This window comes from Bombyx mori, chromosome 13 (genome assembly GCF_030269925.1).
Source record: "Bombyx mori chromosome 13, ASM3026992v2".
Taxonomy (NCBI): Eukaryota; Metazoa; Arthropoda; class Insecta; order Lepidoptera; family Bombycidae; genus Bombyx; species Bombyx mori.
The window spans coordinates 13,997,577-14,018,188 of NC_085119.1; the positions used below are offsets into that span (position 1 = coordinate 13,997,577).

The window sequence follows — 20,612 nt, forward strand, 5'->3', positions numbered from 1 at the left end:
TTTCCATCATTGTGTCCAGTTCCTCACAATGCCCATCAGAAGCCCATACTATTTAAAGTAATTAACATGATACTTCGCTTTCCCATCAAAAAGTGCTAGCCATAGCTAATTAGAAGTAATCTAATAGGAACCAGAATTGCATACGACGATTTCATGAAATGTTGCACATCATATACACTGATTCCGCTAATCTCGATCACTGTTCTACAGACCAGAAATGCCCACTTTGCGACATGAGTTCTAAGTCTCCGTTTTACAGTACGACTGCCGCACCTTTCAAACTTAAATGTATTACTGCTTCACTAGATGGACAGGGTAGCTACTAAGTGCTTGCGAGCCAGACACCTTACCACCGGTAATAACACAAAATTTTGTGTGTTTGATTTGTGTTTTTCCTCGACGTTAATCGTGGAGGTCTCGTGTACATGTTATAACTACGCATTTCATTGGAAAAGTTAGCGCCTGCCTTCGAAATTCGGATTCGAAAACTGGTGTAGTCGCATTACTTGACACAAGTATACCGAGTTTTATCTATTAAATCCCGCCGTTTTGACCAATTTTTAATCTACATTAAAAAAAAAGATCTGCTCAAAATACTCATCCTTTATTATACAATACAAATCTTTCTTTCTCACATTAAGCTATTACAAGATTACAAAATATTTTTAACAATATCGACAATTTTAATATTATTTTACAGTATAACAATTGGGCACTTTGTTACATTGAATATGTTACGGTTATCATGCGAACCGTACTTAGGCACACGTATATTTTTATCAACAACATTTTTTACTACTACAACTTTTATCAACTACAATGACGTTTTTGCTATAGGAAAAATGTATGCCGTAAAAGATTAGGATACACTGGGTACATTGGTACCGTTCGCAAAATCGAAACAATTGGTAACGCAGTCCAAAAACCGTATCCATTTTTATACTGCTAACGGGTCCACGAAATATGAAGTTACTAAAGATATTTATCCTGTTTAGTAGAAGACTGTTTTAGGCTTAAATAAGGAAGATATAATACATAATGCGAATTTCGGTTTTTTAATGGTTTATATAGTTGGGTCTCTATACGTGCACAAAAAGTGAACCAACTATATATTATTATGTAATCAAAACGTAACTAAAATGCTCTTAAATAAATAACGAATATTATTCTAAGTTTCAATTTGAAAATTCAACAGAGATCAAATCCGGTAATAACTGTTTCATAAATTGATACTGATCAGTTCTATGTCAATTTTACAACTAAATGATTATATTATTTACATTGATGAGAAAAACACACTTTAATAGCACTTATTTATATATATATATATATATATGTGTGTGTGTGTTATAACGGAGAAATTTAACTGTATGTGTTTTATGACATACAAAATTAAGTACAAGTATGTTATATAACAAAAAATAGTAAAAATAGTAAAGAGATTGCTGAGCAGATGATTGGTTCGATTCCCACATCAGGCATAAAGTGGTTAAGTGGACGATTAATTTTGTTTGCTAGTTATCTGGGTTTTTGGTATCTATATATGTATATATAAAGGTATAAATATTGTATATCAGTCTCGGGTTTCTGTAGCACACGGATTCTTTGTTTGGGGCCAGGTGACCATGTGTGTTATTCTTTGAAAATGTACTATTATTATCATTATAACAGTATACTCTAACCTAACCACAATATCGACTAGGCTTAGCAGGACTCGCCCAACATCTCCACAGATGTCATCTTTCATCAATTATATTATTAGCTATATTACAAATTTGCAACCCGCTGTATACAAATACAACTGTACTATTATCTATTATGCAACACTTTAAAATGTCTTGCCATACACATCATACAATATACGCCTTATTTATATTAAAATAAATCAATTATCATGTCTTAAATTTAAATTGTCACTTTTACTTATATCAATTGCCATGTCATTTTTTTTTTGTTTTTTGTTTTTGTCAACCCTTTTTTAAATATTACAAGTTATTACATGCTAGTAACATTCTTACCACAAGTTGTATGAAGTGAAGATAAACAAAAGTTATTTATTATGAAGCTTTGTGGTAAATAAGTAAACACAATTAAAATAAATTTGATTACATAACCAATCGATATAGCATTAGGTAATACGATTGTTATATCAATAAATATATTTATGAATATATTTTTTTTACCAATTTATTCAAAATGTAACTTACCAAAATAAATATAACGTAATTTATATGAGAAACTTAAAGTAATCGAAAATCGATTTCATCTGCATTCAAACAATCTACATCAACTTTAGAATGCCTTAACCTTGCCTTAAGCGACAATTGTGAACAATTTATTGATATTTATTAAATCATTTTGCAGAATCGTCAAATCAATAGCCAGCTTGATGTTTTTTATGCTAAACTCAAAATACCAAACAATGCATTTCGACTGATTCACAATATCGATAAATTTTCATTACAAAAAAAAATCGATAACATCACTCTATAGAGTGTATAATATATTCTTCAATATACGAAATACTTACAGTTTCAGTGGGTGTTGCGAAACTTATATATTTGATAATTATATACATTATACATGCTAATTAAAAATATACAAGTACACAAAAACGTAATTCGCAATGGCATTGCACATAATGTTCCATAGTGAGCGTTGCTTGTTAGTCCTTATAAGCTTTCGGATCTTTCGATACAAGTTCAATCGTCACTAATACGCCGTTTCTTTTTCTTTTTCTGCATCGCCTCCAATCTCATGTCTTCTAAGTCTTCCATTATTCCTGAGAAGCATTTAGAAATTCATTAAAACTGGTAATATTATTTTTGGAACGAAGTTCCTTATGGGACGATGCGGAGGGGTACCCTAATGGGAAAAAACGTACGTAACGTAAGATCTTTATAATATTTATTTTTATCAATAAAAAAATCATAATAAAAAATGTATACCCGAATAATTATTTTCTTTATACCACGAATAGAACTTACAATTAATATTTTTATAATAAGGAAATTCGTTCTATTTTTTTTATCCATATATTTTATTTATCTACATAAATAAGTTCCTATGAACAGTTATATATTAAAGCTTACTTTCATCACGCAGTGGGTAGTTTTGTGTGAAAATTATTAAAATGATATTACATTGTAAGTAAAGTGAGCATAATGCTCTAAATAAATAGACAAGACTATTGAAGCCGATGAAAATGCGAATGCGACCTCCCGCTTTGAGGCTTGCGGTCGAAGTCTCAATTGTATAACATAGTGTCACCCATGAAATCGGAACGCAATGGCACAAACTTTGGCATTCATACCCTATACCACTCAACGATACAGTCTATTAAAATACATAGGGAAAACAGTGAATATTTGCCGAGCAAAAATGCGCCTTATCATATCGATGAGTTCATATTGAAAACAAACATTAGAGTCGTAGAGCATTATTTAACTATGATTGTTCGTTTATTTCGATCGTGATTCACAATGTCATCGTGTTGGAAGTCGTCACAGCTAGGTGCACTACTTCGCTTCCAAAAGTATTTTTAAAACGTTTAAACTAAATAGTGAATTGGTTCATTTCATCAGTTGGAGCGCCGCGAGCTCGCCAAGTCGCACGGAGCTGGAATAGCCCCTTGACGCTAACGGCGATTAGGTAAACAAAAAAAAAGTTTGACTCTTACCAATTTTTTTGCTGATGTACTCCTCGCGTTGTTGTCGTGCGAAACTAGACTCCATCATCGGATCATCGTCGTCATCCATATCTCGGTACCTGACGAAAGCATACAGTCAGCATTATTATATTATTACGTGAAGCAAAAACTTTGTACCCCTTTTTACGAAAATTGCGCGGACGGAGGAGTTTGAAATTTCTCACACTTCTAGAGAATATAAAGAAGGAGTGCAGAATATTAATTTTTTTTAAATTATGCAATAAAAATACATTAAATCGATAAAAAAACATTACACACACTACCTATGTATCTGACACACACACACGCATGCTTACTATTTGTTTATTGTCAAACTATTCTTATTGCTTAAAGTCTGTTGTCAAATTGAGAATAGATCAAATATTGTTTGTCTTCAACATTTTTGTCTAACGTGTAGTCTTGGCGAGATCTGTGATTAAAGAATTATAATAGTATTTGACAATAGAACCATATTAGTGTACAAACTTATAATTTCAATTAATTATAGTCGAATTTCGACTACCGGGGGACCTAAAATATTCAATATTTTGTGTAAAAAACGTCCAGTGTGCGAAAGAATCTCGGTCTCCTCGACTAGTGGCAATGGAATGTGAACCAGGACAGATAGGACTGCTGCAATCTGCTTAAACTTTTTTTCCTACCTATGCTGATAGCTTTGAGAGGCTATGTCAGCTTCGCCTTGACGTGTAGGTGACCTCACGGGGCTCAAACCGGAAGTATTGCTAGCACTGATTCTAGCAAGAGCAGTGTTTCGCAGAATCTACCACCGGATCGGAAACGCGATCTACTGAGAAGATCCGGTGAGAAACTCAGTGGGCTGTGTCTATTTCTAGTATGAAGCTTATACTAACTAGTCGGACTTCGATCTGATGTTTCTATGAGCTACGTTAATCATTTAACGCCAGGTAAACCATGTGCTCGTACATCCATCCATATATACAATCAAATATATAAAATTATATGTATAAATAAAGAGCTAGAAAACTGCCGCTTTGCGCGCATTAAGCATACGTGCGTATATAAGCGTATACGTGCATATTAGTATCAATTTACTTATTAGTACATGCAGTACATTGGATCTGGAGTGAAAATTTCTACCAGAGCTCTAACACAATACAATCTACTACCTTACCTATACACTTGACGTGCCTTTCAAAGTATATCGAGAATGGCTTGTATATTAACGACATTACTCAACATTATATTGATATTATACTATGGAAGCTTCGAAAAAATAATGCTTCAAGTTGTCATTATGGATCCTCCCGATCCATTAACGGTGCTTTTAGGTACCACAAGCACCGGTCACCGTCCTCGTCGAACCCGTCGCTTGCGACGAAAGGCTCGACGAGCGAATTAACCCATAGACAGCCTACTGAGTTTCTCACCGAATTTTCTCAGTGGGTCGCGTTTCCGATCCGGTAGTAGATTCTGCGAAGCACTGCTCTTGCCAGGGCCAGTGTTAGCAACACTTCCGGTTTGAGCCCCGTGCGCTCATCTACACGCTAGGGTAACGCTGATATAGCCTCTCCAGGTTATTAGCATAGGTAGGGAAAAAAAAGCTTCAAGATGACCCAATGAACATGTGACTATTTCGTCCGAATGATGACATAACAAAATTTCGCCTATACTAGAGGTTGATAAAAATATACACTTACTTGGACTTATCGTAGCCGAAAATCTCCTTGATGTGTTTAGAATAGTCCATTTGTTCGTCTCCATCGTCAATGAAGTCGTCAAGTTCTGAATCGTATTCCGAATCCGAATCTAGAGTACGACCTGTGGGATAAATAAATAAAAATTAATGGTACATATAATGTCCATGAAAATATTCAGAATATGGTAAGCTACTAATGGAACTCGGTTACAAAAAAAAAACGATCAACTTTGTGATATAAATACTTCTTTTAATTTATTGTATAATAAATACCTTTGATATGATTACAGGATTGTTCCTAAAGGTCCCTATTCGAGTCGCATACAATAACATTAAAGTTTAATTTGGTCCCGACGCATACTCATTACTTATTAACAAGATTATAATTAAATTGTTACATGTCACCATTGTTTACTGCCCCTCTTGAATTCTTCGATGCGATAACCCCTTAAAGAACGTAATCAGTCTTAAGTCTGATCGACTTTTTGTTATATTCTCTAAATTATGGTGCGATCTCAGAATACTGTGAATATTATTACTGCTTGTTTGGAATCCAGAAGCGCTGAGCTAGGCTTAATAAAATTATCGGGGAATGTGTGGTCTCCAATGCTGTTATGAATAGCAGTGATAGTATGAATTTTTAATAAAATAAATTGGTAAGCTTTAACAGTTTTTTTTTGTAAGTTTTCTAAAAGCACTATGTACCTAAACTGATGGCATAGTATGACACATTTTTGAAACTGTTCTTGAATTAAACCACAATCCATTATAGATAATTATTTATGGCCTTAATCCTCTTGATGCGTTGAAATTGAATTAACACGAAAAAAAATTATCTTCAGTAGTTAATTAATAGCATTAGATATTTATAAACTGTTCAGAATTTCTCACTACCCTGTTAACCAGGTCACTATCGTTTACAATTATAATGAAAAGCTAATGAGAATTATTGATAAAGTAGCTCATACCATTTTCAAATTAGGACCAGTTCCGATAGGCATGAAAATAAAATATGATTAACTTATTTGGTCATTGTAAGGTATTGAATTTAAACAATACAGCCTTAGAGATATATATGCACATACATGTAAATTTCAATCTAAGAGATGTTCTTAAGAAAAATTGTTTGGAGAAGAAATAAACACGTCATTACGGATCCTCCCGATCTATTAACGGTGCTTTTAGGTACCACAAGCACCGGTCACCGTCCTCGCTGAGTCCATCGCTTGCACAAGTAAATTAACCCATAGACATAGCCTACTGAGTTTCTCGCCGGATCTTCTCACTGGCCCTAGCACTGCTCTTGCTAGGGCCAGTGTTAGCAACACTCCCGCCTACACGTCAAGGAGAAGCTGAAATACTCTCTCAAGGCTATCGACATAGGCAGGAAAGAAAAAAAGATTGGAGAATGTTGCTACATCCTAAATTTTCCTCAATTTCAATTTGAGACTAAAACGTTCAACTATATGTAACTGTGCACAGTTTTGTGCAAAATACCCCATGAAAATCGGCTATCCAGACCAGATTTGTTACTAATAACCAATAATGAACACAAACCAACATAAGCATTGCGTATGCGCAAACACAAAAGGCCTTTGGTGACATCTGGTATACGCTGCATCCCATTCGAGAAAAGGGTAGAAATACTATTATTGCTATTAGCGGGAGCTATGTTTAAATGACAATAACTCTTAAAGTAATAGACATGTAGTTGTAAATTTAATGTTGTATTGTAGGTTAGATAAAAAGCTATCGATCTAGTAAAAACATTAAATGGGCTATGGCTAGTGATTTTGTAGTAATTTGCAATCATTTTTTAATTTACGTATTTTTTTCTTTTTTTAAGGGTCATATTTTTTTTCTAAATTTTGTAGATAGTAAACACGTTCTTGATAATGTAAATGACAGAAAGTATTATTGCCCGTCGAACAAGCATATTTTTATCGCAGTGAAACCCAAACTTTTACTGATATGATGTTTTTGTGCATATGTAGTGAAATTCCATTAAAAAAATTTAAATGGCTGCCATTTAACACGGATGTGGGTTGGACCCAAGTTTATGCTGTATTTGTATATTAAAAGAGTTGTTTTATAAGTATCTAGAATATCGCTAGTCTGTAAATGGACACATTGTATATGAATATATTAAAAACGTTTATAAGTATGTATGCCAGCCTCCGGTACCCATAACACAGGAAATCTGAATTTGGGACTGGATGATCATGCGTGATTTATTAAAATATGTATATTTATTATTCAATTCAATTAATAAAAATATTTATATTTAATAGTAAAATCAATAACTTACGTTTAGGTTTTCCCTGAGGTTTTCTCCTAACGTCACCCGGTGGATACTGCCGAGTACCGTCCGGTCTCCTAGCGCCATTCTTCCCTAATGAATTCACATGTTTGTCGAAGTCAAAACTATTAGAGATTTTCGGCTTACTCGGCCCATTTTGAACTTTTGTACTACTCGGTTGCAACCTCTTGTCATCTGGCCTTTTTGAATCTTTTTCAGGTAAACGTTTACCATTTTCTGATCGACTATCCCCAACTTTACTTTTAGTTAATGGAACTTTGCCATTTATACCATTCTTTTGGACAGTTTGTTCTTTAGGTTTCGGCACCGATTTACCCTGAACATGACCATTCATGTATTTACCATCTCCACTTCTGCTCAGTGCACTCGGTTTCTTTTCATTGGAATTTTTATCTATCCTGTATGTATTCTGACTTTTCAAATCAATATTTTTCTTTACATTTTCGCTTAATTTAGTTTTATCTGCAGTTTTATCTATTGGTTTTGTTTTTTCTGTTGGCTTAGTTTCGAGCTTAGACTTTGCCTTTTCTAATCTCTCTCTGTCTTTATTAAGCCTTTCAATGTCTCTTTCAATTCTTTCTCTTTCGGCTTTCAACCTTTCTAATCTTTCTCTCTCCAATTTCTCCTTCTCCCGTTCAGATTTTTCTTTGTCTACTTTAGGCTTCTCTTTATCTTTTATGGTTCTTTCATTTTTTTCTCTTTCTACTGGTTTGGAGTTTATGTTTTTGTTAGAATTTCTATCACCGATTTTTGGTATGCGACCTAATCCTCCACTAGTCTCAGGCTTGCGCTCCCTCTCTGATGGTTTTTCATCTTTATGAGTTACTTTTTCTTCTTTTTGAACTGAAACAATAATTTTTAGTTAAATTTTAAAGATTCATATTCAGAAAGGTCTTCAAAAAACTGATGATTATATAAAAGCATTGAAATATTTACTAACCTTTCTTTCCACCATGTTTCTCAGCCTCTAATCTTTCTAAACGACGTTGCCTTCGAGCCATCTCATCCTCATATTCTTTCTTTTGTTTTTTGGTCATTGGCCTCTCTGGTTCAGCTTCTTGGACAGGTTTCTTAGTACTAATTTCAATAGGTTCACTCTTTTTTTGTTCCGCAATTTTCAACAGCTGGTTAAAGTCCAAAGGAGGTGGTGCAGGTTTTCTTATTTTAGGTTTCTCATCTTTCTTTTTTTCGACTTCATGTTTCGAAGGAGGACTTGGTTCTCTTTCTGTAACACGATTTACAATATTAACACACAACTACAGACAACTACCACATTACAGAAAAAAATAATTTAGCTAGTTTAAGGATACAATCACACACAATTACTATCATACCAATGAGAATTCTCTTCTTAATCTATTATTCTATCAATGCTTGCAATTAGTGGTCCATTAAATCTCAATAAAAATTAATTTATGAAACAAAAAAATCCCCGGCCTTTAAAATATTAACTTAAATGCAAATAGCAAGCTATTAATAAATGGTGGGATAATACATGGAATAGATAAATAACGTTGGAATGGTAATGTAGGCGGGGCAAGCGTACCACAGTTATGTTTCTACAATCATAGCTCGACCGATTCTTTCATTCATCGCGTTTAGTGCGCTTCGGACTACTTGGGCGAACAGATCTCCGCTTTATAATGCCGTGTTGTGTAATTATAACTTGTAAAACAAAAATTCAGACCTCAAGTATAGAGCGAGGAGGTATATCTTTCGATCGGTAAGTCGAAATTACCATTTAATTACAATATTATTTGTCTAAAACATAAAAATATACTGAGCATTATGAAATTCCAAACATTAACAACATTATTGCAACAAGTTATAAATAACATACATTGCGCGATGTGTACTCGCCTAATGAACGCAATGACCAAGTCCGCTTCCAACGTACTACATGCATTGCGTTCTCTCTACACTTCAATCTTTGAAATTTCGGCCTTTGCCCTGATGGGCCGTAGTGCACGGCGCTAGTTTGTCGATAGTAAGGTGACCATGTGGTGAAATAAAATCATCGACAGAATTCTCGACTATATTTACATTTGACATGGATATTTTTTGTATTATTTTATATTTAATTAATGATACCTAGTATATTCTTAGTGAGACGTATTTTGAGTAAAATAAATATGTATTATTATTTTTGAATTATTATCATTGAATTAATGTGAAGGTATAATATAAAGGGACATGTAGACCTCTCATTTACGGGTATTTACTTTATTGTCTATGACGTATTAAAATCTAAGTAAAATGCTATTTGACTTACGCAATAAATTATAAATTTTAGGTTTCCTAAAGAACCTAACGCCAGGGAACAATAGATTGACGTGACAGGTAGAGGAAACTGGAGACAAAGACGAGTACTATTTGCTCTCAACATTTTACTGAAAATGATTTTACCATAAAAAAATCAAGCTACACTTTGTTTTAAAAATTCATTCGCAATTAATAGCAAGCGCCATCTGCTTAACAAATACGTTTTATTCCAGGGATAGTGGTTATTTGTAATTAATAAAAGTTTAATCGTTTTTTTTCAATATTTATTTCATGTTTCATTTTTCCCCATTCATTCATCAGATAATTTATCGATAAAGAATATCGGTTTAACAAGCACTAGCGTGTATGAACATTTTTATTGCCTTTTTGCATGTGTGAGTGTGTATGCCTACGGGAATTTAGTGCTAGTTTGCGAACGAATATCTGCCCTGAAATTTATGTGTGGGTGTTTTTGTTGTGTGCGAAATATTTGTAATCATAGTTTGCGTATGTGTAGAAATTAAAATAGTGGGGATGAAGCGGCGACTCTGGTCCTAATACAAAATTAGAGCAAAGGCCTTTCCAACCTTATTTATCTATTCCGTAGGATAATATGTAGGAGATAAGCTAATAGTTCAATTAGTGGTGATTTAATAGAAACATTGAAATAGAACAAAAATGTGTTAAACGTCAAACGAAAACAGATTTTTTATTTCATTTAACATTTTTTACTCCTTAAATTGAAGATTAAAGAAATTAGTTCCATGTTATATATTTTAGATTTCAATAAACAATAATTATTATTCAATACAATTGTCACTTAGACATCAGGTCCTTTGGTGGGTAGCAGCATTTAGATTGTAATATCTGTTGGCTCTGTTAATCACTTAACAGTAGCTCGTTCACCCATCTACACAAAAAAATCTTTTGAAAATTTCCTAATACGCAAGAAATAAAAACTTTACTAACCTCCATTTTCAGTACGCCTTCTCCTTTTATGAGGAACTGGTTCATCTTCATGCTGAAGAGCATTTTTGACCCTTTCTCTTGTACCATTCAAATCTTTTTTCACAGATTTCACTGCAAAAGTATATATTTTTATTTATTTATTTATTGTTTAGGTGGGTAAACGAGCTCCAGCCCACCTGGTGTTAAGTAGTTACTGGAGCCCATAGACATCTACAGGGTGGCCCATAAGTCCTTTGAAAAGTAAAATTTGAATAAAACGAACAGGGCGCGCGTGAGCGGTGCAGGGGAAGCGGGGGGAGTAACTTCGGTTTCTGGGAATTTAGTCGCGATGGAGCGTTTTACCGGAAGGACCGTGCGTTTTGTGTGCGCGAGTTTTATAAAAACGACAATTCGGCAACCGTTGCGCGGCGTAAATTTCGAGAACACAAAGGTTTACACAGCTTTGACGACACTCCAACTCTTCAAACGATTAAGAACTGGGTTGCTAAGTTCGAGGAGACCGGTTCGACGTTAGATAAACCGCGGTTGGGTCGCCCAAGGACGTCACGAACGGAACAAAACATAGACACAGTGACACAGTCTATTCGCGATGGCAGAGGGCGCGCAGTTACTGTTACGTCGGAGCGATATGTGGCTATGATCGAAGAGTTTTTCATACCAGAATTGCAAAACTTTTCAGGCTTTAATGCCAGGACGTGGTTTCAACAGGATGGGGCCACTTCTCACACCTCTAACACTGCTATGCCCGTTATCCGTCAACTTTTTCCTGGCAAAGTTATCTCTAAGAGAGGAGACATTTCCTGGCCTCCACGTAGTCCAGATCTGACCCCGATGGATTTTTTTTTGTGGGGCTACCTTAAGGCTAAAGTATACGACACAAATCCGCGGTCAATTGAGGCCCTAAAAGAAAACATCCGCAGAGAAATGACAAGCATTTCAGCAGTGACGTGCCGCGCAGTCATCGACAATTTTAGACGTCGTTTGCAAGAGTGCCGTGATCGCAACGGATTACATTTAGGAGATGTTATTTTCAAAAAATAATTCCCGTTTTTTAAGCTTTTTATGTAAATAAAAATTTAATTCATAATGTAATTAGTTTTATTTTAATAATTTTTTTTTCATATCAAAGGACTTATGGGCCACCCTGTATAATGTAAATCCCGCCACCCACCAGATATGAGTTCTAAAGTCTCCGTATAGTTACAACGGCTGCCCCACCCTTCAAACCAAAACGCATTACTGCTTCATGGCAGAAATAAGCGATGGTAGTACCTACGCATGTGGACTCACAAGTGGTCCTACCACCAGTAAGATGATATGATGATAGTTCTGGTGTGTTGATTGATTTATATCAGTATTTTGAGTTTGCAAGGAGATAGTAGTTGAGCTATTATTTATCTGTATCCTTCTAGAAAAAGTGAAGTCGTCGTGGCTTAACGGATAAGACGTCCGATGTATTCGTGTTGAGCGATGCACCGGTGTTCGAATCTCAGGCGGGTACCAATTTTTCTAATGAAATATGTACTCAACAATTGTTTACGATTGATTTCCACGGTGAAGGAATAACATCGTGTAATAAAAATGAAACCCGCAAAATTATAATTTGCGTAATTACTGGTGGTAGGACCTCTTGTGAGTCCGCGCGGATGGGTACCACCACCCTGCCTATTTCTGCCGTGAAGCAGTAATGCGTTTCGGTTTGAAGGGTGGGGCAGCCGTTGTAACTATACTTGAGACCTTAGAACTTATATCTCAAGGTGGGTGGCGCATCTACGTTGTAGATGTCTATGGGCTCCAGTAACCACTTAACACCAGGTGGGCTGTGAGCTCGTCCACCCATCTAAGCAATAAAAAAAAACTGAGATACATTTTATAATCAGTGTTATGGCATCTTATGAGCCCAAGCATGTTGATATTTTGTGCACCTTGCATATTTTAACTGGAAATTTATTACTTTGCAGTCACCAGGATGCATTATTATGTATCCCCGTTTATAGGATGGAACAACCATTATACTATGCAAATGAGACTTGACCTTTTGTTGTTGTGGGTGCTGGGGTGGTTTTCAATTTGTAATATAGATGTGCTCTGGTAATCTTCACAGACAAGTACATTTTATGCAAGTAGTGTTTTTGGAAGCTGATCAATCATCACCATGTAACAGATAGAAATAAAAATAGACAAAATGCATGTAATGTAAGAAAACCATTTTATGTGTTAAATTTTGAATACCAAAATTTGTTTACCGTTTCGAATGTCACAAATCACACTTCTATTTGCAAATGCACACAAAGCATTTTACGATTGATTTTACTCACTAAGCTGAAAAATATATAGCAGCGTAATTTGATACTCACAACTACTTGGAAACTTTGGTTCCTCAGGTATCTTACTGTACTTTTCCATCATCTTAGCATAAATGGCAGCAGCCGCCTGAGACTCATAGCCATAGTCATCTTGATCAGGTTGTTCAGGGCCAGTGAGAGTTACAGCTGTGTTCTCTCTATCCACATCCTCAATAACTGATTTATTAGCAGACTTGATGACTTTTAAGGTTTTCTGGATCTTGCGGAGCGCTTTAGGATCCCGCATGGCCAGAAGCTCTTCTTTTTTCTTCTGAGCCTCAATTTTCTTTTGATATTCTTCTTCATCTTTTTTCGCCAAAAACTTCTGTATGTTAGCCGAAAGTTTCTCTTTTTGTCTCTGTTCCTTTTTTAAAGGATCTAAACGAGCCTTGTAGTAAAAATGATCCTGAAAAAACTTTCCAATGTTACGAGATTTAACAAAGATCCTTAACATTATCTAAACAAGGTCATCTTTAATAGTAGTGAAAACTATAATAAGATACTAACATTCAATGCAAAATTAAAAAACGTATACTACTTATAAAAGATGATAAAAGGTTTTTTCCAAAATATTATTAATTAATACTCACGGATGACTTTTGTTGTTGATTTCGCTGAGCAGCTAAAAGCGTCTCGCGAAAGTCCATTTTCTTTTTTCAATATTAAACTTCAATAGTGAAATGTTAAAAACAGTGCAACATAGCAAAATTTTCAGAAACTATTTACGCTTTTTCGCAAAATACGTGTCAGATATAACTTCGACACACAATCCTGCCATTTTCTGGAAACGTACTGAATAGAGTTGCAAGCTTTTAATTTCCATGTAATAAAACCAATGTGACCAGCTTCAAAGAAGCTTAAAAAAAAATTAAAGGTCTGCACTTTCTTAGCATTATGAAGATGCTCATTACATTTTGTGAACATATTTGTATTATTTTCACATTCATTATTTTCCACGTTCAAGGACCTTTGTGTAAGAAATGATTCCTTTGTTAGATTTCAAAAAAAGAGTTCTCCAAAATATACAGTTCCCAAATATTTATTTAGAAAGTTTTTTTTTAAAGTGGCATATCTTTTACAAGTTGCCCTCGTTGAGGTGGCACGTGGCTGCACTTCGTCAAAGCGGGGGTCACTGAAATTGAAAACGGTGATTATCCAAATGTTCTTTCTAGAGTACAATTTTTGAACAGATATATAATAAAACAATGTTTTCAAGACATAGCATAAAATATAATAATGATAGGTGGTAAAAATGACAATGTGTTCGAAGTATATTTCAAAATTATGGAATATAGAAAAGAAGGTTACAACATTCCTCCCCATCTACATCTCGTTGATCAGACGGCGGGGTGCCTGTATACGTCGATTACTTCGACGCGGAGCAAATGGCACAGGAGTGGAGACCGGAGCAGGTGAGGAGTATAACTGCGAATGCTGTGAAGGTGAATTTGGAGAAATTTGTACATTTGTAGGCGACTGCGGTGTAGGTAATGGTACTGCTGCCAAATTCTTGTTTTTAGTTAGCCTTTCGCTAATTGTTGTTTCCATTCCAATGTCTGGAGAAGCAGTCGCCGCCAGCATAGAAGAATGTGCCCTTTCATTCCTCGGGGTTTCTGAGGTGGAGGACTCGCGTGGCCTGATGCGATCAGCATGTCTTCGTTTTTCTAGTCCTCCTGGTGTTGAAACAATATATGAATATTTATGTTTTCGGGATGTAATTACCGCTGGTTCCCATATTTTATCATTGCGTGTTTTAATATATACTTGGTCACTTGGTCGGTAACTCGGTGATGTGGTACGAATATTTTCTTTTACTTGTAAATACTGCATTAATCTTCTTTTGTCTGGCCGAATGTTGGAAAGTATGCAATTCAATTGTCTTCCAAACATCATCTCAGCTGGAGATTTACCAGTGGACGAGTGCGGAGTGTTTCTGTATGTAAACAAAAATTCTAATAGTCGGCGCTCGAGATTTGTGTTGTCTACCGATGCCATTCTATTTTTGAATGTTCTGACTAAACGTTCTGCCAGCCCATTTGTCCGAGGATGATATGGAGATGATGTGACATGTAAAATAGACTGCTTTGTGCAATATTCTTTAAATTCATAAGATGTAAATTGAGGTCCATTATCGGATATAATCATTTTTGGTAAGCCAAATGTACAAAATATGTTATCTAATGTAAGACAAAGTGATCTGGTGTTGATGTGTTTCATCGGTCGTATTTCCACCCATTTGGAGAGAGCGTCGCACAATACCAACCAATACGATCCTTCGAACGGTCCAGCAAAGTCGATATGGATTCTCTCCCATACTTCTTCTGGTATGGACCAGGAAAATACAGGAAGTTCAGGATTACAAGGGCGGTTCTGTTGGCATCTGGTACATTTCTTGACAAATAATTCTATGTCTTCGTCAAGGTTAGGCCACCAAACATAGTAACGTGAAAGTGCTTTCATAGCAGAAATGCCAGGATGTCCTCGATGAAGGTATGTAAGAATGGCTTTTCGGAGTGCTGTAGGTATAACGATGCGTCCTTGCCTCATAAGTATCTTATTCTCAACAGATAATTCAGCCCGGTTTCTGTAGAATGGTTTCATTTCTGGATTGTATTCTGATTCTCTCCAGCCGGTTTTTAAATTTTGACAAACTTTTGTGAGTATATGATCCTTTGCAGTTGTTTTCATAAGTAACTGTTCTGATAGGTTAAGGTCAGTCATTCGAGTGCTCAAAAGACGTAGTTCTGTTTTATGTACAAGCCCTTCTATCTCGGAGGGTTCCGTTTCAGGGTTTGGTAATCTGGAAAGGCAATCAGCTAATGTGTTATTTTCACCTTTCCTGTAGTAAATGTCATATTGATAACTTCCCACTACTAGAGCCCATCTTACCAATCGGTTATTGGCTAGTTTAGGAAGGTTGCGGCGTGCACCCATAATATGTATAAGAGGCTTATGGTCCGTAACTAGATTAAATTTCGTTCCTCTCAAGTACTGATCAAATTTTTTTATACCAAATACTATTGCTAAAGCTTCACGATCAATAACGGAATATTTCATTTCCGCTGGTCGTAGTTTCCTTGAAGCAAAAGCAATTGGTTGTTCTATGTTCGAGTCCTTGTGGAATAATACTGCACCCAATCCCATCCTCGTCGCCAATATAATAAAACAATGTTTTCAAGACATAGCATAAAATATAATAATGATAGGTGGTAAAAATGACAATGTGTTCGAAGTATATTTCAAAATAATGGAATATAGAAAAGAAGGTTACAACAAGATAAATCTTTAATAAATTTTTTTTGCCATTTTTTAAGTTGAATTGGGCTGTTGATCCTCCTTGTTATAAATAAATAATTAAGTCAATAAATAGTGTTTTTACTTTGAAATCGGTAATTTTATGTGCGAGGTACAAAGGTCTAAAACTTTATATCTCAAGGTGGGTGGCGCATTTAAGTTGTAGATGTCTATGGGCTCCAGTAACCACTTAACACTAGGTGGGCTGTGAGCTCGTCCACCCATCTAAGCAATAAAAAAATCTTTAAATATTTTTTTTTAAGGGATTTTATGACCTGGTAACTAAGACTTTTAAGTCATGTCTTATTTTAATGAGGGAGTTCATATAGAGTCCCTTCTTTATTTCGCCGTAAAGTCGTGTTTTATATAATTAACACCACAGTTGAAACAATATAAATTTTATTGTTGTAGCGGTATAAACAATTCTAAGTAATTATATTACATTAGTTATTAAACACATTATATGTTTTAAATTTTCGGTGGTGAAAAGGTCCCATGTTACAGACTATATTCTTTTTCCCACATCTCGTGCGTTCCGGCTTACGCATCATAAAAATGTGCGTTCATAAACGCCACAATAATATGGAGTGAAATGAAATGAAATGAAGATGATTAATTTGAGACATTAATCAACTGGGATGAAATTAAATGAAATGAGATGTTATAGGATGAAATATAATCTTAGTAAAATGGTGGTCATGTACTAAGATTTTTTCAATGGACTTTTTGGAGGATCCCGAGAAGTTACGTCCAGTGGATTTGTTTCATTTTCCCACATTTGTGCACCTTCGCAGATATTAATCACACAACTTCACTCCTCGCGTTCCCGCCAAAAAGTCTAAAAATTTTGTAGAAATGTCACCGCATAGATTATATCACATAAATAAGAATTGGCAACACTACAGCAGCTCTTGTCAGATTCTTTCAATTTCTTTCTTTTTCAAAAGTTGACGGAACATTGAACCATGGTTTGTGTTTGTTTCAAAATATTTTATCATAAAATTCTAGTGGAATCGCTTATCAAAAATATTTTTTCCGATTTATTTTATATTGTTTAAGTGATGATGAAGCTGCTGTGTAGTATATTTCAGATAGAATGTGTTGTGTTCGAACTTTATAAATTCTTGTTCTCCTGCAGGCCACCTCAAAAAAGAAGACTAGGAAGCTGAGAGGTCATGTTAGTCACGGACATGGTCGTATCGGTTAGTGAATCCATTTATCTGAGATAATTTTGAAACTGCAGAGATAAACAAAAGTCTAACCTATACAAACACACTGCTCTGTATGTAATTCCAAAAGAATACCTAATACAATAAATTCTTATATTATTATCAAAGAAATGTATGCAGGTCAACCTACAAAAAAATGAGCAGTACCTAGTTTCATCCTCGTATGCTACTCTTAAGGAGTAGTGTCATGAAAAATATTTCATACAATATCATGTTAGCGAAGTGCTATTTTCAATTTAAATTACATTAAACACGTCTATAACGCTCTTAAAAAGTTAACAATTATTTCTCAGAATAATAGTTTTTACCTAATTCCAGGAAAGCACCGTAAGCATCCAGGAGGTCGTGGTAATGCTGGTGGTGAGCACCATCACAGAATCAACATGGACAAGTACCATCCTGGATACTTTGGCAAAGTATGTAAAAATTACTACTATTTTGCGTTTATCTTTTGTGCAAGTTAAAGATAATTAAATTAACATGATTTATTTGATATCTACTAATGTTAAGAATCTGTATTTGCTTCATTTATAAATGTCTATGGTAAATAAGAACTAGTGATTTGTCATTCCTTAAATGCCAATTAATATTAGGTGTTTAGTTTTTATAAGACTTTTGCTTTCTCTGTTTAGTGCACTAGAGATTCACACTACTCTACTTTGGTGTTCAGAAACATTCCCATAATAGTCTCATAGGAGAAAAATTTATTTCATGCATTTTAATGTCGTTTTTTCCTGTCACCCTTGACCCTACTTCATATTTTTTATATTTAATGTTGGTTTGTATGTTTTCAGCTTGGTATGAGAAATTTCCACTTTAGAAAGAACAAGAATTTCTGTCCAGTTTTGAACTTAGATAAGCTTTGGACATTAGTCTCTGAACAGACGAGGCTGAAGTATGCATCTGCTCCAGATGGCAAGGTCCCCGTCATCAATATTGTCAAAGCTGTGAGTAAATATTATTATTTTTTGTTAACTAGTTCAAAAGAAAGAAGTAACAGATTTCTTTCGTTAACAACACATAATATTTTTATCTTGGATACAATAATTTTTAAATAAATTGTAATGTAATATTTATGTAAAATTAATTTGCTTCAAAAACTTGAAGATTGCAACAAGTCTATGTCTGAAGTGCACATTGTGGCATTTTATAATCAAAATGAACGTGTTAAAAATCAAAGCAATAAAAGGCGATTTTTATATCACTAAATTTTTACTATTATTTGCTCAGTTGAAGGTAAATGAGACAGTATTCTTATTGTGCGGGCCAGTAATTACAATTTACCATTGGCTACCTGTGTAATTTAAGTCTTGGTGTAGTTTAGTCTACTAATATATGATGGCACGGCCAGAACTTTGATTTTCAATAGTTATAAATAAAATAACAGAACCTATTTCATGTTACTTTCCAAATTGAAAAAACATTTTTAACTAATTTTTCATTTATTATAATTTAATATAATTATAATTTATATATGGGTATATATAAAAAATTATTCCCATGACAGAGCTGTAATAGTTAACTGCTTAATACAGTGGTACCTCGATATATGAGTGCTCTAATATGTAAGTGTTTTGAGATATGAGCTGCTGAGCAACCGATATTTTGCTTTGAGATGAGAGCAAGATTTGAGAGACAAGGAATCACACACTATACCAAGTCTAACAGTATTTCCTACCTCAGTCTGTGTTCTTGTTTCCGTGGTTTTTAAATTTTTTTTCATAATTTGGGTCCGTGCTATGCATTTTGTATATTTACAAAACATTATAATATTTATTTTTATAACTAGTCCTAAGAAGAAGAAGTGTTCACTTAGCTTTTTCTTTTATTATGTTTTTACAGAATATTTTTTGTTGTTTATAAATAAATGTTATTGTAAATGCATGCTTCTAATTAAAAAACAGAAATGACAGGTGGTTTTTTGGAAGCTGTAATGGATTAATGGCATTTAAATTAATTTCAATGGAGAAAATTGCTTTGAGATACTAGCAATTTGACATACGAACAAGGTTACAGAATGAATGAAACTTGTATATCAAGGTACCACTGTGTTTGTATATTCAGATTTCATTTAAAAATAATTAATTTTCAGGGGGTACCAAATGATTTAAACTTTAAAGGCTTTTAGGAGCCTTAAATAAGCAACAGTCCATATTGTTCCTAATAATAATTATTAGTAATAATTAGTAAAATTAGTATTAGTAATAAGTATTATTAGTAATAATTGTTACTATTTTTATAAAAAAATAGGTCTGTTGCTCTGTAGATTAAAACGAAAAAATTTAATAAACTTTTAATCATTCCAGGGATACTACAAGTTGCTAGGCAAAGGCAAACTCCCCAAACAACCTGTCATAGTAAAAGCAAAGTTCTTCTCAAAATCAGCAGAGAAGAAAATCAAGGATGTGGGTGGTGCTTGTGTACTATCTGCGTAAATAATAAGTAATAATATCTAAAATATGTAGTTTTATTTGTGGTTTCACTTATTTTATCTCCTATCTTTTGACATAATGCTGAATAAACTTTTAATCGATTTTGTAATTGTTCCAATAGGATGATTTTTTTTTATTGCCTTGGTGGGTGGACTAACTCACGGCCCACCCAATGTTAAGTGGTCACCGGAGCCCATACACATCTACAACGTAAATGCCGCCACCCACCTTGAGTAACGATTTCTAAAATCTCAATATAGTTATGATGGCTGCCCCATCCTTCAAACCAAAATGCATTACCTACTGCTTCACGGCAGAAATAGGCGGGGCGGTGGTACCCGTGCGGACTCACAAGACGTCCTACCACAAGTAAATTAGAACCCAAACTACTAGAA

At 34.6% G+C, this 20,612-nt stretch overlaps 2 protein-coding genes across 2 annotated transcripts; one reads left to right on the forward strand and one right to left on the reverse strand.

Moving 5' to 3' along the window:
- Positions 1-585: 585 nt before the first annotated feature.
- LOC101739878 (protein SPT2 homolog) lies at positions 586-14,092 on the reverse strand. The gene is made up of 8 exons (XM_038014831.2): positions 13,853-14,092; positions 13,275-13,668; positions 10,918-11,028; positions 8,627-8,911; positions 7,675-8,529; positions 5,368-5,488; positions 3,680-3,768; positions 586-2,782 (listed from the first exon to the last, which is right to left on the reverse strand). The coding sequence occupies exons 1-8, from the start codon at positions 13,907-13,909 to the stop codon at positions 2,703-2,705; spliced, it is 1,992 nt and encodes a 663-aa protein (XP_037870759.1). The 5' UTR covers positions 13,910-14,092; the 3' UTR covers positions 586-2,702.
- A 3,396-nt stretch (positions 14,093-17,488) lies between these two features.
- Positions 17,489-20,243, forward strand: RpL27A (ribosomal protein L27A). The gene is given in 5 exon segments (NM_001044057.2): positions 17,489-17,524; positions 17,695-17,758; positions 18,104-18,201; positions 18,580-18,732; positions 20,092-20,243. Coding segments are annotated over 5 exon segments (447 nt in total). The 5' UTR covers positions 17,489-17,521; the 3' UTR covers positions 20,221-20,243.
- The last annotated feature ends 369 nt before the right edge of the window (positions 20,244-20,612 follow it).